Below are 16,973 nucleotides of genomic sequence, written 5' to 3'. Positions count from 1 at the left end.
TTGTAATTAATTTATATATATCACTCGCCAAAGAGAAGAAAATTCATACGCGATATTCATCGAGATAATGAAGAAGTCGATTTGTGCACATGAATTCAATGAAAAAAAATAATTAAATAAAAAAAATTAATTGCAAAACGAATGATGAGATGAAATTTAAGCCTCAATTCTTACCACCTCTCGTTTTATACGATTGTGAAAATTGTATACATATTCATATATATAAACGGAAACATGAACAGTCAGTATCATAATGATAATCTAGTCGCGAGGTTTTCGCGATACGATTACGTGTAATTGTATATATACACACGCGCACACACATTCATACACACCTGCGAACACTCGTCAGTTTGTAGGTAGGTATAATAACGAATTCGTCGAGTCATTATTATCAAAGTCGATGATAGCGACACGTCTCGAGGGCGATTACGCACGAGTAAGATAATAATAATAATAATTATTGCGCGATTTGATCGTCCAATTGCATATCATACACGCTTCTCCGACGGTGTATAAGAATAGACTTTGAAAACATTCGCTGTTCCTCCAGTTATACTTCAATGAGAATAAGATGTGTAATAAAAATGGTGAAAAACTGGATATAGTAAGAAATCGAAGCTCTATAACACGACCAACAAGAAATAACGGATCTACCTAGCCACTTGTGTCATTGTCAAGGTGATGACGCATTGACGATTTCTAAAAGTCGACACCGTAAGTAGGTTTAACGTGTATAGTTTCGCAACAACATCAGCCACGGATACACGGGACGACGATCGAGACTTTCAAAATATTCGCAAAAGCTTCGTTGGGATGTTGAATTAATCGTAAGCGCAATAAATGTATGAAAATAAATACAAAAAATAGTTAAAACACAAGTTTAGTCTGATGTAGGTATAATACCAGACGTACGAAACTGAGTAATGTAAGTATAAGTATAGCTCACCATGGCTTTCTCTTCTTTGGTTAAATGCCAGGGATCGGATGTGCAGTTTGAATTTGTCGCCAAAATAATGGAAGGTCGCGGTGGCGGCGGCGGATACATCGAGAACATCGTGTAGTTGTGATCCTCGATGGCTGTGTCAACGTCGTAAAAACCGGCGCTCGGGACACGTTGCGTCATTTGTAACAACAGTTACTTACGTACTTGCACGTATATTATAATAATAATAATAACAATAACGCGTCGAAGTTGGAAATTTAATTGTCCAAAAGTAGGCGATGATATTCGCACTGATAAGTAGTTGTAGTTGTTGTTGTTTCGTTTACTTAATCACTGTTCACTGACAGAGAACTGTGACGATATAGAGAAAGATGACGTGACTTCTTCCTTTTCGTCCTTTTCGTCCTTTTCCTACTTTTGTAGATTGATGATTTTCAAGCACCGATAATGTGTATAACATCAGGTTAGAACGTTACGTTAGTGATTCACCAACGTGTTTATAACGATTCAAACGACGAAAGTTACAAGTTTAATATGTATCAACGTCAGAGAAGCTCTAATAACACCACTTCTCGACACACGCGCACACAATCAACTCGATCTATCTATCTATCTATCTATCTCTCCGTTTCTCTCTCTAATTGCAAGTCTCTCCAAAGCTTCCTATCATCAACAACACGATAGGCTCTGGTTAACCGAATGAACCGTTCAACGTTACTGTAACAACTCTATATACCAGAAGAAGTAGGAACCAAGGAACGAGGAGCGACAAACCAGCGCGGCGAATCGTGGAGGAGGGGGGAGGTGAGCCTCGTCATCCCCCCCCTCCGCCACGATTGTCGAAGCCTGGTGTGCATGCGCGTGTCTAGAATTTGCCCAGCCGAACACCCGCTTTCCATGGCCCTCCGCGTGTCGGTGCGTGCGTGTGTTACGCGTGCCGTCGGAGTGGCGGGAGATGACGTCATCCGCCATCTTGATAGCGTTTCATACTCGGCCAATCGGGAAACGCTTTCGTACAGAATTGTGCTGATCGCGAAGGAAAAACAGAGAGAGAGGGAGGGTAAAGAAAACCTTTTCGAGGAAGCCGCGACACGAGTCCCGTATTATGGTGCTGAGAAGACGTTTTTAACAAAATAGTGTTCTTTGGTTGTTGGGGGAGGGAGGGAGCTCACGAATCTGTGATCAGATTTTAGAAATTCAAGTTTCAACGAATACGGTGAAGAAACTCTATGCACGGTTTTTCCAGTCACTGATTGAATTCGCCGTACTGAATTTTCGATATCTGATTTCAGGTTCGTAATCAGCGACCCGAAAATCCCCTTGACAGAGTTTTTTCTCCGAATTCGTTCGAATTTCAAATTTTCGTCCGCCATAATGGATCCGTTATCTCGAATTTTCAAACTCAGATTTCGAAAAACTTCAAATTTATGTAAAACATGTACACATGTAGAGGGGTAATAACTTTTTTCGGAAATGAATTACTCCTTAAATATTCATGATTTTTTCCAATCAATTTCTTTCCAACAATAATAATTAACATTGCATCGCAACAATTACTCTCGAGAATTGAAAACCTATTGCAATATGCAACCATAAATAGCAAAAAAATGGCAAAGAAATATGACCGTTGAAAAGTCCTCTAAATGTAGAAAAAAAATGGATATAAAATAGTTGGTAAGAATACTCACCACTACATTACGACTGAAGAAATAAAGCGATTCCATGTACCTATCAGTTCATATACTTTTATAGATTACAGGAAGTAGAGATTTGTCCAGTGAGTATATCGGTTCGATCGTACGAGTATATCGCAAGGCTGCACACCGCCACCACCCGTCCACGATTCTACGTACTTTAATTTACCGTGGAATAACCAATACTCGAGATACGTGTCTGTGTGTGTGTGGGTGCAGTGAAATGTTTCGACACAAAAGCCCGGTACCTATTGGAATATTTTGAACATTGATCGTTTCTCGGGTTCTCCATTGACAAACCCATATCTCGGCATTATTATTCACAACTTTTCGAGGTAAAGTAGAGACGCACACACGCACACAGAGAAGAGAAGGTAATTTCTATTTATTAAAAATAAGGAAAATATGAGAAACGGTAAATTGTTTGTTTGTTTGTTTGTTTGTTTGTTTGTTTGTTTGTTTGTTTGTTTGTTTGTTTGTTTGTTTTTTTTTTTTTTTTTTTTTTTTTTATGTAAATAGATATTAGCGGGTAGAAAAAGATGAAAAGAAAAGCAATATTCTGCACTTCCCGTGATTTTTTCATAATAACAATGTAGACTGCACGTATGAACTTATTTTCACGGAATAAGAAATGAGACATTGCGTTGGTATTTACTTATCTTCACATACTCACAATCATCCGCTCTACCAGGTTTTGATGTCTTACATTTCATCACAATATGATTGTAAAATATTACGCATTACGTGTACCAAAGTACCTAACTACGTTTTATACATCATACCGCAAACTCCGCTCTTTGAACCGTCGCGGTTTCTTTCGCGTCATAAATTCAGTAGGTCAGACACACTTCCCGGGTAGGTACTTCCGTTTTTGCGGTACGAATCCGAGCTGACGACGAACAGAGCTGCCGTCGAGTGCGTAACAAATTGCGTGTTTCGCAAGCCTATAAGAGCATCTATACGTACCACGTATAAAGCTTTGTAAACAAGGTTTTGTACAAGGCTCAATTCTTGTATACACCCGATGCAAGAGGATCCGGCGACGACAGTTAAATCAAAAACAAACTGCGCACACCCTACAGTAAACTTATAAACAAAGTGATCAAGCGATATCCTGCAGAGACGGTGATTCCCGTCATACACCATATAGGTATAAATCGGCGTGAAGTTAGCGAGCGTCGTTGCCGCTGCGTCGGAAAATCGAGTCACTCTCGTACGATCGAACAAAGAGCTTTTAAAACAGTACATACATATAATGTACGAAGAACACGTGCAGCGTGTACAACAGAGTCAGTCCGTCAGACTCTACGACTGACATGATTCACCACGCACTTCCTTGTGTACGTATGCATACATGGTGCACACATACATATATAGTTCGTTTCGTTTTATTCCCGCGCATGCAGAGCGCAGCGCACGTGTAAAAGGTTCGCCAGTTATTTATTTATTCATTAATTTACGATTAGATCGTGGTTCAGATTATCGTTGTCGATGCTGAATGATAATCGTTGTTTCTTGTACCTACTCTCGTAATTAAATCTACTACCTGCATGCGTCGCGCGGATGATGATAAATAGAAACGATAATAAATTCATATGAAAGAAAACAATATCGACACACTAAACGACAGGAATTAAAGCTTAAAGAATAATAACGGCAATTACTTTTACCGCAGATTTTCAAATTTCTATTTATTTGTCACAACGACGTATAGAGATTATTACCAGAGGATGAACAAAGGGTCGAAGAAGTGGAAACCGTTATAAACCGAGGTTACAATCGTACCTCTGTAAGGTTGACTTTTAAAATAGCTCTTAGCCCCGTTTACTATACATATATACGTATAATCACCCGTGTACCTACAGCTAATGTGCGCACCATAAATAACGTTCTATTTCGAAACGCGTTAGGGTAGAAGAACGAAACGGAACGGGGAAACCCCTTCGTCAAGAGTCCGAATAAATAGCAAGTGTGCAGCAATATTATATGCGCGTGTAACATAGGTAGTATAATGAATTAGATAGTCGTTGTTGTTGGTTACAATTAATTAAAAAAAATTTATATTCTTATTTTTTGTCTTACACGTTTTACGAAATTACTTTTCTCTCAACTATTCGTCATTTATTTAAATTTCTCAGGATTTTTTATCTTCTGCTGAATAGGCTCTCTTTTAACTTTCTTGCAATGGGACAGGATCGTTTTTTTTTTTTTTTTTTTTTCGTTTTTTGTTTACAGTCTCGTATGCTACCGAAAGTGCGTGCGGAATGACTCATACACTCTGGTATATAGTACATAATAAATATACACATTATAAGCGGAGGGGGGGAAAAGTAGTTATTTGTTGAATAGAAGCGGTACATAAGTAGTAACAGTACTTCCAGACGAATAAATAAATAAATACGCAAATACACACGTCACGCCTTCCTGCTATGCGTTATATACGTCTCCGATGACCGACGGAGATTATATCGCTTGTTTATTTTATATCCGTATTCCCGCGCACGGTGTACGCCGAAAAACTAATGCCTGTAACACATACACATCTAACTATATATACCTACGTACGTTGCAATGATGCGTAAATAAATTTCCTGACCGCCTGCTATTAAGCGAAAATAAACGGGCTTCCCCTGAGTCAGGTATATATATATATACATATATATATGTGTATATTTACAATGCGCGTTTTGCATAGTAGATATATCATTAGTAAAATTTTGTTTACACGCAGTGGAAGCGAAGAAAATTAAGGGGAAGAGAATTGCAGTTAGTAGAACAACGAGCGATAATGATATAGTGAATTATTAAAATGATGATGGCGAGTTTTACAGCGTTTGGAGACTGAAAACATCTGTTTAAATGAAATAAAATATTACTTTGTACTATACGTATCATAATTGTATCGATCGAACGATTGCCTGCTGTCTGATTTTCTGTTCTCTGGTAAAACAGCTGCTGTTGCAAGTACTGCCAACTACACTGTTTTACACGCATACCTATGCCTTCTCCGACGCAAGGTGGTGGTAGGCGATTACACCCACCTCATTAAAAATAGGTAAGCGGGAAAACGTGTGTGTACGTACAAAGATCTATTTTTGTACGAAAGAATAACGAAGAAACGATAATACGACATAGGTTACAGCTATTATAACGATACCAATTCCTGTGTGGTGTTTGTATATTGCTTATTTTTAACGATTCTCGTTACATATCTTTTTTTTCAAGTTCCACTTACGAGAAACTACGACGCTGATTCGGCGGTGCTAATTTTCGGTATTCAACCTACGAATGAAATTATTATTCGGGTTAGTTAATATGGTCGATGACGGCGTTTAACGGGTCTATATTTATAAGTTCTTCTCAGCGACGACCAGCGACGGACGAACGAACGGCGACGAAGGCGGGTTTTGAATCCGTGCATCGGGATTCTGATCGTGTGCGATAAAAAGGCGCAGTATAGATTTACGAGAGGTTCTTAACCCTTTCAGTCACGGTTGGCCATTGCAGTATATAGTTGCACCCTTTTTATTAGTAATTCTTTTTTTCTATATTCCAAAAAAAATCCTGGACTTTTTTTGCATCTTCGTAACTGAATTGCGCGACTGAAAGGGCAAAAATTGTATTCATAAAAAAACGTTCACGCATCGACGTGTCCCTTCGATGATACGGGCAATACGTAGATAAGGTATAAAATCATCGTTCCGTCGGTCCTCGATTACACAATAATACGAAACTACGATTACATTACATTACATTCTACAGTCGGTACAACACCGGGATATGTTATATGCAATTTGAAAAACAACTACTGGCGAGGAAAATGTTGCAAGTCACTCTCGCTGCCTCGCTATCTCGCTCTGACAATCTCGAGAAAGAAACGAGACAGAGCCGACCAATCAACGGCAACGCAACGTTGCAGGGAAAACGGAGGAGGTGGAGGGAAGGACGATTGCGTAAATCCTTTTCAACAAACTTGTCTCTAGAAATATGCAACAACGAGGCTTGGGATTAACGGTTAGAAGGAAAATGCGACGGCTGGAGGGTTAGAGTTAGAATCAGGTAAGGTTAGGGTCTCTTGTTCGAAAATCGAAAACGATGATTTAGCGCAGGTGAAAGCGAGGAGCGCGAACAACGATCGTCGATGTAAGTGGTTGGTTATTAAAGGCGATTGTTGCCTGGGTACTCACGTTGTTAGACGGCGCTGTCGCCGAGGAGTTGGCGATGCTTGATAGAAAATCATGGCTGCTGACACGAGAACTCTGCGAGGCACCGCTGTCCGTTGAAACGCTTGACGAGCTGTCGTAAAGCGCGTCGCCGACGTCCAGCTTCATGGTTGACGGATTTTTTATATCCGAACTTGATAATCCAGTGATTAAACGAGGATTTAGATAGTATTCTCGAACGGCGAAAAGTCGTCGTCGTCTTCGTAATTTTCGAAACAAAAGAACGTTGAATGGAAAAAACAAGCACGAACCGTCCCGACGTTCCGAAACTAACTTCAGTTCGATCTCCCTCTCTTTTTAACGATATTATAATTATAATATATCGAAGAGTTAAAGAATCAGGCGTTTTTCTCGCGGTGTATAACAAAGTTTCACCGCGTCTTTTCGCCAGTTCCCCCCGTATCAACAATCGTAGAGAAAACGGGGCGAGTCTTCTACTATTTGGTCCACGCGTGTATATTAAGTCACGAAATAAGAGACAACGTAACGGTTATCTATCCGTCGATCGCCTCGTGGTTATTTCTCTTAATGCGCGAGCGCGAGCGCGAGGTCTTAAACTCTGAGTAATTCGACTTCTCGACGTTCTCGTGTTCTCTTCTTCGACGAGTTGTTCGTGTTAACGCGACCAGCGACGAGGATGACTCACCCCGTGGGGGAATACCTTGGCCCGGGGCGAGGGGGGGAGGCGAGGCAAGAGCCGAATGATGTCATTCGTTATTCCCGTCCGCGTAGAGAACTCGTGCCCGCCAATCAGAGGCCCCCGTTCTCGAGTGACGTCATCGCCGCCGTGGAACCATCCGGGGCAGTAGCGTAACGCTGTAACCGGGCGCCCTGCTACTGCGAAGATTATTTTATTTCTCCTGAACGCTTATCTCTTTTTCACACATATAACTCGTTGATCTATCAGGGCTGCCGAAAATCGTTGAGAGAAACTGAAAGAATGTGTTCTGACTATGAACCAAGGAGTACGTTTGTTATTTATGCACTTTTGTTCCTGGAATACACGAGGAGGCCCAGTCGGAAAGGAGAGACAGAATAGGAAGACCAGTGGTCAGTCGGAATTGCGTTTTCAAATTTTTATCGTATCTCAATTTTGTAATACGCATATCAATTACACCCATTATTAGACATTGAAAGCTGTGACCATGTGGGTGAATAAATTAAAAAAAAAAAAAATATACTACACGCATGATGACTTTTCTCTCTGAAATTAGAATTCCACGTAATCTCTATCGTTGCGATTCAGACTCAGAGATTATTTCATAAACCAAAGTCCTCACTAGACGACGGATGAAGATTATACCCAGACAATACGAAAGTATGAAATGTAAGTATACATGTACCTGGAGAGAAGTGTGGTGGACGGGATGAGGTGGAGGAGGGAGCTTTGGGATAGCCGCGGAGACTCCCGTGACGTCTCGATGAAGTGAAACTTTAAACGAGATCGAGAACGAACGAGGTGGAAGTGTAGAAACAGGAGGCGGAGAAGGAGGAGGAGGAGGAGGAGGAGGAGGAGGAGTAGAGCGCTTCCGAGTATTTCCGGTGACTCATGCACATGGGTATACGGAGCCTAGCGGGATCGCGTGGGTGAAGTTTGCTTGGGGGGGTGCAGTCGATTGTCGGTCGGTATCAAACGAGAACCCGCCGTGACTCACCGTTAAACTCCGTGTATCCACTAACTTGTACATGCGTGCAGAAATTCGGGGTAATCAATGCTCTCTCTATTACCGAGGGGATTCCGAGAATTTGAAACTATGATTACATCCTAATGACGGCGTCCGCATAGCTGGGTAGGATAATTGTTGGACGGGTATTCGTTTTCTCACACTTGTTATTACGACATAGGTATAATATACGCTGAATTGATGAGTGTCACAGAAAAGCGGAGTGTAATGACATACATATATAATCATTCAAGTTTCGTAGTTTGTGAGAGGATCACAAATTTGAACCGGATGGCAGAATTATTCAATAACGGAAAAATCGCTTTGTAAAAAGCGAGGAAAAGAACAATAAAATAAAAATATATGCGGTGTAAGACTTATTTTTTCGATTACGCAATGTGGTGCAGTACACAGGCGGTTTACCTATATATTCTGTTTATCATACAGATGAGGTATGAGATATGCGTTATAATTAAATATCAATCGTGATTTATCATGTCATGCATGTAACTAGAGCGTATTTTTGTATACTCGATAAATCGCGCATAAACTTAAAAATAATATCCTATTATCGTGAGAACAATGATAACTTTGTGAACTGTAATCCGGTCGTAAGATTCTTTTTGGCCTTTTTTCTTCGCCCACTAATCTATCGCAAGTAAAAAGGACTGACACACATCGGTTACTATTTTACATTTAATTATTTTTCGTTTTCCATTGATGAATTGGCGTCCACGTGTACAGGTACATACCTATAAGGCATACTTGTACGTATGTTAATATAGACGAGAGACAACGATTGCGGCTGTGACATTCACCTAGATTGCTTTTGGAATATGATTACACGCGGTGCGTTCAAGTGGTAAAAAATAATAGGCTTACGATTAGTATACATGATGCAGTAGATATAGAAACTTGACTTGATCGCGCAGCGGCAACAACAGCAGCAGCAGCAGCAGCGATGGATATCGAAATTGGCAGTTGTTAACCCTGAGCTAGCTCACAGTAATACACATTTAGCAACTCCGCATCCTTCTAGCCAAGGACTGTACAATAGCACCATATCTGGGTATCGGACCGGCATGGCATGGCAGGTTGAAACACGCATTTGTGGCGCGTATTTGCACTTCGGCTACGACGCGATGCATGGAATGTGGCATTGATGCCTACGTAAATACTCTACACCTGCACGTGTTGTTTTTCTTCCATCTCTTTCAATTCTCAGCAGCATTTCTTTAATAATTTCATTTCCGCAGATTTATTCTAATTGCAATATCATACCAATCATGTCTACCTACGTAGAATTGCGTGCATACCTATGGGTAATATTCTTTAATGGATTTCCAGCGGCATCCTATTTTTTTTAAGGGTAGGGGTCAAAACTTGGAACAGTTCAATATTGCAAAAATGAAATAAAAAAAATTGAATTGCTCAAAATCTTCCCTTGAAATGTCGATACATCGGTCATTCGAAATATTGATTCTACCAAGTTTTGACCCCTATCCTGTCTGGAATCAAAACTGAAACAAGCTTTTTTTCTATGGAAATTTTACGTGTCTATGATCAACGTATCGCGATTGTTTCGTCTGTCACTTGCGTCGCTACTCATCGGTACATGAAATTTGCTTGGAAAAGAAACTCGTTCCAGTTTTCATTGCAAAAAAAAAAAAACAAATAGTAATCCACTATATGGGTACCTATTAATGAACGTTACTGTAAATACATAGTTTTGTCCGTTTCGAATGCTGGGAGACTACAGAAATTGCAAATTTTTTTCCGCAAGAGTCCAACTATTATACTTACACCGATCTAAAGCGTGTAGATATGTGTTATTCCTCGTTCAACACGGTAGTCATTATGCATTTTCATCGTTCGAACTAGAATATTTTCATAGATTCATAAGTACTGTGTGACAATTTTCCCCCCGTACAATCAGGCGCGAAGTTAGCTCGGCATCACCGTTGCCACGCACTCTGACGTGAGCTTTAAAACTCGTTGTGGATAACGAAAGCATGTCGGTAATGTGTCGGCTCTGTGAATCAGTGGTATTATCTAGTGTCGGTAAAAAAGTGTAAATCTAGATCGTTTATCGAGATGAATTTACGATCTAGACACCTGAAAAATTAGTTTCAAAAATCTGCTTCGTGTATGTCGGGTCAGACTTCGCTCTTCTGTGTATGAAATAAAAAAAATTGTAATCTCGTTTAATTTCGACGATGATTCGATTACTCCGATAAACGATAATAAAGAATCGTCAGAAAAATAACTTGACGTCAATTTATCCTCCTTTTTCTCCTCCGCGTGTATAGAGCGAATTAGGTATTATAAACGTGTGAAACAATATCAGGACTGTTTTTTTCCTAGGGGCGTATAGCGAGAAGTAAAAAGAGAAATGTGAGGAAGCGTCGGACTCGCCTCTCCGGCCTCTCGTTCCGGGAGCAGCCCATGCAGAGCTGAAAGTCTGAAAGCATCGTCGGGCTGAGAGCACGAGAGCAGTCGACGTAGTCCGTGTCAGTCGGTGTCAGTTCGCCGCTGCCAGCCAGGCGTAGGGGGCATGAGCAATGGCGCGTGTTGCGTGTGACTCTCGTCGATCCGAAAGCACGAATTACGCCGATTGTTATTCGAGTACGTAAGCAGTATAGCGGTACGCGTAATACAAACGACGTCGTCGCGAGACCGAATTGCACTGGCAAGCCGCCGGTCCTCAGCTCGTTCTAATTCCTCTTCAAATGGGGGTTTCGAATTCATTCGAAGTTACGCTTTACTACGAACGTCGAGTCGAGTGCGACCCAGAGACGATCATCCGTGATCATCGCCGTCATTGTTTACCATTGAGATATTGAGAGAAAGAGAGGGGGAAGATCGCGTCTACGCACGCAGTTTCTCACACACGCACTCACGCCAAGATCCCGGATGATCTAGAAGTTATCCAAAATGGCTTCCACCGATCTATCGTTCGGTAAATGAAAACAAAACGCAAACACTGCGAATCAATTTGAAGAAATAAACAACGATCGAGTCGAATAACTTTATCGTATGAAAATTGTATAAGCATATCGATCGCGAGGAAACTTTTGTAAACATAATTATGTATATAACTAACAACAAGCGTCGATTTGTTTGCTTTCATTGTGAAATAAATCAGTTTAAAAAAAAAAAACAATTCACAACTATCTTGCATCTTCTCGTCGAATCCAATCGATTTTTCTACATTACTCAATTCTCTATAGTTTCCGTTTTCTTCATTCACCATAATTTGTAGGTTCGATACCGGCGTTCTATAGGGAAGTTTACGAAAAGTGTTCACCGTCCGGAGGAAACGTCGAGAGAGAAGTGTTCAAATCACTACTCGTTAAATCTCAACTCAGCAGCTCTATACTCAGCCAGGTTCGTTGATAAGTTCCGTCCTTACATGTCCTCGTTGAAACCCTACTTCTGCCAAATATCTCCAAAAGTACCGTTAGTACCGTTCGCCGTTCGTCATCGTCATCACGAGCCTCGTCCGTCATAGCTGCAGCCCCCCCCCCTCCCCCCGCCGCCGCCACCGCCCCGCCGACCCTTTTGCGCGCATGCAGCGCGCGCTGTCACTGTTCAATTTCACGTGGCTCGCGTATGGGCTGATGTTGTTTTCGTTACTTTTTGTTACTCGTGAAATCACGTTTTTGTTTTGTTTTTTTTTTTCACAAAAATAAATTTTTATTTTTTACAAACAATACAAGGAAAATAATAAAACAAACTGGATTTATGATTTTTGAGGCATCGACGAACGAGAGAAAGAAAAAATCGAGTCAATGATTACAGAAATAAATAATAAAAGGTGGGACGATAATGATGGGGTTGGATGATAATTGGTTGAAAATGAGAATAGAGTAAAGGAGAATTATTGAATAATGCTTTCCATCTACTTCTTAGTTAGAAATATTCCTAGCTATCTAAGCGCCATTGGTAGTATTATCATGTGGCTCAGCGGCGTTATCACCCTGTAACATTCCAGTTGTTGATAATGGTCGTTGACGCCCCTTGTTACACATTGCTCTCTTTCGCAGTTTCAAATTATCACGAGGTAGTTTTGTTATTGTTTTCCTGAATAGAAATATTATCGTTGTTCAAGAATCTGGATTGTCGTATTTAGCCAGCATTTATTAGCTGCCTGCAAACAGACCCGTTTTATTTTTAACCTGAATATTAATTAGCCTTGAGCGCTTTAAAATTTTATATTACAATTACATTGAAGGATAAACGATTTGAAGCTGCTGAATTGTTTGAACAGGAATACTCGTGTGAATGTATTTAAAAACCAGTTATTCCACAAATGAATAACAAAGAAAGTGTTTGGCCGTCATACTATAATAATCATTCCTGATAAATGAAAAAATCCGTCAAGTATCTTTATTTTTTAATCATATATAGCCACGCGATCACTGCAAGTGATGGTGTAATTAGAGATAAAGATTTAATAATAAATTCGGTTTCTCCTACAAAATATTTAAAGATCATGCTTATCATGGTTTGAGAATAAGCAAAAAGACAGGATAACGGAGCTTCTTGTCTTACTGCTGATACCTAACAACGTCGCGAGCAGTTAGAAAATAGTAAATTGCTTCATTTTCTTCCCCCCTCCTTCCTTCTCTATATATCCATCCATCAGTCCTATTCTTAGTTTGGTCTAGCCGTCCTCTCCCACCCCAATGCCAATGATAAGAAGAGGTCCCCTTGTAAGAAAAATTTGTCGATGCCCCGCGTAACTGGTACTTGGTGTCACTGACAATAAGGTCAACGTATCTGTCGTGCCCCTCATAAATTATTATTGCATATGATGTATGTTGATACAAATAGTCAACAGTAATACATCGCCTGCTGCTCTAGGCTCGGGCTTGTTTTATCCGGTGAATCCAGTTTAATAAACTTAAAAGCGATTTAAAAGTTCATCACTCTTGGTTTGGTTATACCCCCTTACTTATTCTTGCTTCTGTTATTAGTATAGTTATCATCACTGTTTTGCATTCAGCGCAAAATATATCACACAGTAATTTGGTTAAGATTTTTTTTTTCTGTCCTTCCGCTTTACTTCTGTTCTGGTAATGCGGTGTTGATGAGTTCAAGTACATCGTTTACCGCTCATCGTAACATCTTTGAAACGAGAATAGACTTTGAGTTGATTGGAATAGATTGCCTTAATCCACAAATTTGCAAATTAGCTTTTAAACCTTATTACAGTGCGATTGTGTTTCATCGCGTCACAATTCCTTCTGAAATTATACACGTCAATTTATTTTCATCAGATGACATCAAACGAAACATCTGATATTTAATGTGTTACGCAGACAGAAAAGTCTACAAATAAAAATTTTAAAACAATAATGTGTCGTTAATTTGCTATTGTCTACAGATTTGGGAGCTCGTGGACAGCAAAACTGGGTATTTAACAAGAAGCGGCCTGTACAAGGGTTTGGCATTGGTAGCTTTCGCTCAACAGGGTAAACAGCCGAGTGATAAGCTCCTGGAAATATCTGAATCTCAAGGTTTGATTGAAACTTTGTTAGTTTTTACCGTTTCCTTTTGCAATTAGCGATGTGAGATGGCTACTTAGTTTCATAAGTTTTTTCTCATCTGTAATGACGTGAAACAACGGAGGTGCTCCCAAAGTCCTTCGCTTTGATACGACAACTCATATGAGGCAATTAATGAGACACAGAGAGCCACCTCGAGTTTGTAAAAGCAGAAGACATTGACATATCTGTTTTAATTTTAAAATAGAATTGCCGATACCCGCTCTCGGAGATCTGACCGAAGTTGTTCTCTTGGCGCAAAGGATGCACAAGGGATCAAACCCGTCGAAACTGAATCTCACCTACATTGACATATGCAATCTAGATACCATAGAAGTGAATTTAGTACCCGAGAAGAAGGGGATATTCCTTAAGCATGTCGAATATCAAGTGACAAGTAAGGTACGATGCTAAATAAAATTAGCTGGAGCGATGTTTTCATTCTAAAGTTGTAACGCGTACTTTTCTCAATGGTTTTATTGTTTCTCTGCTCTACCATTTACAGAGGTTCAATTCTGTCGTCTACCGACGTTACAACGACTTTGTTTCCCTGCACGAACTTCTGCTAGCTCGATTTCCTTACAGGCTGATACCCAAGCTTCCGCCGAAGAAGATAGTCGGAGGTAAGGAACAACGAGAAAGCGAATAAAATCGCGGAAGGACCCTCTTTGAGATGTAATTTGAGCCTAATTCCATTTCTATTTCAGCTGATTCTCAATTCCTCGAAGAACGGAGACGTTCGTTACTCAGATTCTTGACTTTGATAGCGCGCCACCCATCGGTGAGCAAGGACCCGATAGTGCAGTTTTTCTTTACATTCACCGGAGAAGAGACGCAGCATAAGATTCGCGAGGTGTTCAGACGAGTTCCGGACGAGTTTGCGACCTCGGAATTGTCCAGCCAAGCCAAAGAACTCGTGCCCCCTGAGACTCTGACAGAATTTGCAAACAGCAGAGATCAGATACGCGTCATATTGTCGGGGATATCGAGACTAAAGAATATCGCCGACTGTTTGGCCATCAGGTCTCACGGGTATGCCGTGGATATGGCCGAGCTTGGAACGCAACTCAACAACTTGGCCAACGAACCTCACGGTACAAGTGCTTGGGCGACGGGTGGATCGACGATTTGGAATGATATGAAGAAGGGATTCCACGTCATTTCAAAGTGAGAGAGTGAAAATTATTGGTAAAAATAATTATCCACCATTTTAACTTGGAGAAGAACATTCCAACGATGGCCCCTTATATTTTCAGAGAGTTCAGTCTACTTTCTACCAGAGCATTACAGCAAGCTGTAATAGAGGAAAGCATGGTCTGCGAGAGGCTCAATTTACTCCTTGATATTTTGATAGCGCACAGAGTTTTGTGCGAGCGACACGAGCGAGGAGTCAGCGCAGATCATCAGAGAGCTCTGTCGACTATGTTGTCTCTGAAGAAGAGACAAATGCAGGGCGTTATTCGTGGAACAGATGTAAAAACTTTGAGTTTCCTGTTTCAACTGCCGAAGACACCGTCGATCCAATTCCTCCAACAATTTATGTACGATTATGAATAATTTCAGGCCGACACGGTCGAACATCTGGAAAACAAAATGGTGGCTCAAGAAACTGTGATCGCAAATGTCGAGTTGAGGAACGCCTTCTCGCTCCACTGTTTACACATGGAGACGCAGCTGGTTCACGCCCACTTGGAAATTCTTGCCACAGTTCTACAGAGTCTAGTAAGCGTCCAGATACAGGGGCATTCCGAAGTAAGTTGATTTAACTTTTTGTGATTGCTAATCCCTGGATGATCGTGTTTGGTAACTGATTAAGTTTACAATAAGCCACAAGTGTAACACTGATAATTTTCTTGTGCGTTCGCTCAGAGGATAATTTATTATGGAAATAGGTAAGATCTTACTAATTATATGTTTAAATGTATCGCCACTTATTTGCTCAATTTTATTTACGGCTGAAACAAACTGTGGACAGCTTTAATTATGGATGAAACGTTTCATTACAGCTTACGGAAGTCTGGAAATTGATTGAGCCAACGATAACAAAATGTTTACCAGAAAAATCAGCTGGCAGTTCAAACGGAGTCTCATAGCATTGATATTGTTTCAGAATCCGGGGGGCATAAGATAATATTGATATTACTGAATTGAGATGTTCTATTATTAGTATAATATTCGTTATTTAATTCAATTCTCATATTATTTACCGTATCTAATTAATTCTTTTAATTATTATTTGTTCATCGCCGAACAAAAGTGTAAAGTAATATGTTAAGTCGCGTGCTATGTTATTTTATAGCGGTTTATGTTCAAAGAAACTCGTGGCAGTTATACATATTTTTTCATATATGTATATATACTTAGTAAAGTGTTTAACTATCCAAGTCGAATCGGAAATGACAATCCTAATATTATTAACGTTTTGTGCAATAACTAAAATATACTGTACATGCAAGGTACCTGGACGTAAATTCGAAGCATAATTAATAGTAGTTCTAGGTGTACGTAAAAGTTTTTGAAGAGATAAATCGTTAGGTTCTCATCTCTTGCTAAATCTTGCAAACTGAAGATGATTTGGAAAATAACGGTAAATAGTTTGAATTTATGTAAATTCAATTATTGATCAAAGACAGGAGATTAGTAAGATTGTAATAGTGCTTCGACTGTGCGACATTAGAAAAATACAAATAGAATGAGATAAAAGCGCTTCAATGCCTGTTTTAAACTCGAAGCCTAGAATACTCTAGGGGGATAAGGAAGCTCGTAATTATTATTATAGAGATTGTTGAAAAAAAGGACGAATAACGCTGTCTTTAGATACACACATCATATACTCATCGATAACTGAATTCTTGTAGATTATTTTATTCCAATGTAATTTTCTCATAGCTCAAACT

The 16,973-nt window shown here is 40.0% G+C and overlaps 2 protein-coding genes across 4 annotated transcripts in view; one reads left to right on the top strand and one right to left on the bottom strand.

Moving 5' to 3' along the window:
- The window catches only part of LOC124414154 (transcription factor kayak-like), a 26,615-nt gene extending 19,587 nt beyond the window's left edge, over positions 1–7,028 (bottom strand). Inside the window, exon 1 of one of the 2 annotated variants that reach the window (XM_046895101.1) lies at positions 6,828–7,028. In XM_046895101.1, the coding sequence (XP_046751057.1) occupies positions 6,828–6,971 (144 nt within the window). In that variant the 5' untranslated portion in view covers positions 6,972–7,028. Of the gene's footprint in view, positions 1–949; positions 1,220–6,827 lie in introns of those variants that run through there. The other variant, XM_046895100.1, reaches the window with a different exon arrangement.
- Positions 1–16,973, top strand: part of LOC124414151 (sorting nexin-8-like) — an 18,989-nt gene extending 2,016 nt beyond the window's left edge. Inside the window, exons 2-10 of one of the 2 annotated variants that reach the window (XM_046895099.1) lie at positions 11,369–11,486; positions 11,790–11,914; positions 13,917–14,049; positions 14,285–14,478; positions 14,582–14,699; positions 14,784–15,243; positions 15,333–15,549; positions 15,640–15,828; positions 16,083–16,973. In XM_046895099.1, coding sequence (XP_046751055.1) covers positions 11,462–11,486; positions 11,790–11,914; positions 13,917–14,049; positions 14,285–14,478; positions 14,582–14,699; positions 14,784–15,243; positions 15,333–15,549; positions 15,640–15,828; positions 16,083–16,169 — 1,548 coding nt within the window. In that variant the 5' untranslated portion in view covers positions 11,369–11,461 and the 3' untranslated portion in view covers positions 16,170–16,973. Of the gene's footprint in view, positions 1–11,024; positions 11,487–11,789; positions 11,915–13,916; positions 14,050–14,284; positions 14,479–14,581; positions 14,700–14,783; positions 15,244–15,332; positions 15,550–15,639; positions 15,829–16,082 lie in introns of those variants that run through there. The other variant, XM_046895098.1, reaches the window with a different exon arrangement.

The sequence above is a fragment of the Diprion similis genome, chromosome 13 (genome assembly GCF_021155765.1).
Source record: "Diprion similis isolate iyDipSimi1 chromosome 13, iyDipSimi1.1, whole genome shotgun sequence".
Classification (NCBI taxonomy): Eukaryota; Metazoa; Arthropoda; class Insecta; order Hymenoptera; family Diprionidae; genus Diprion; species Diprion similis.
The sequence above is the reverse complement of the archived record's forward strand: the minus strand, read 5'-3'. Positions and strand labels throughout refer to the sequence as shown.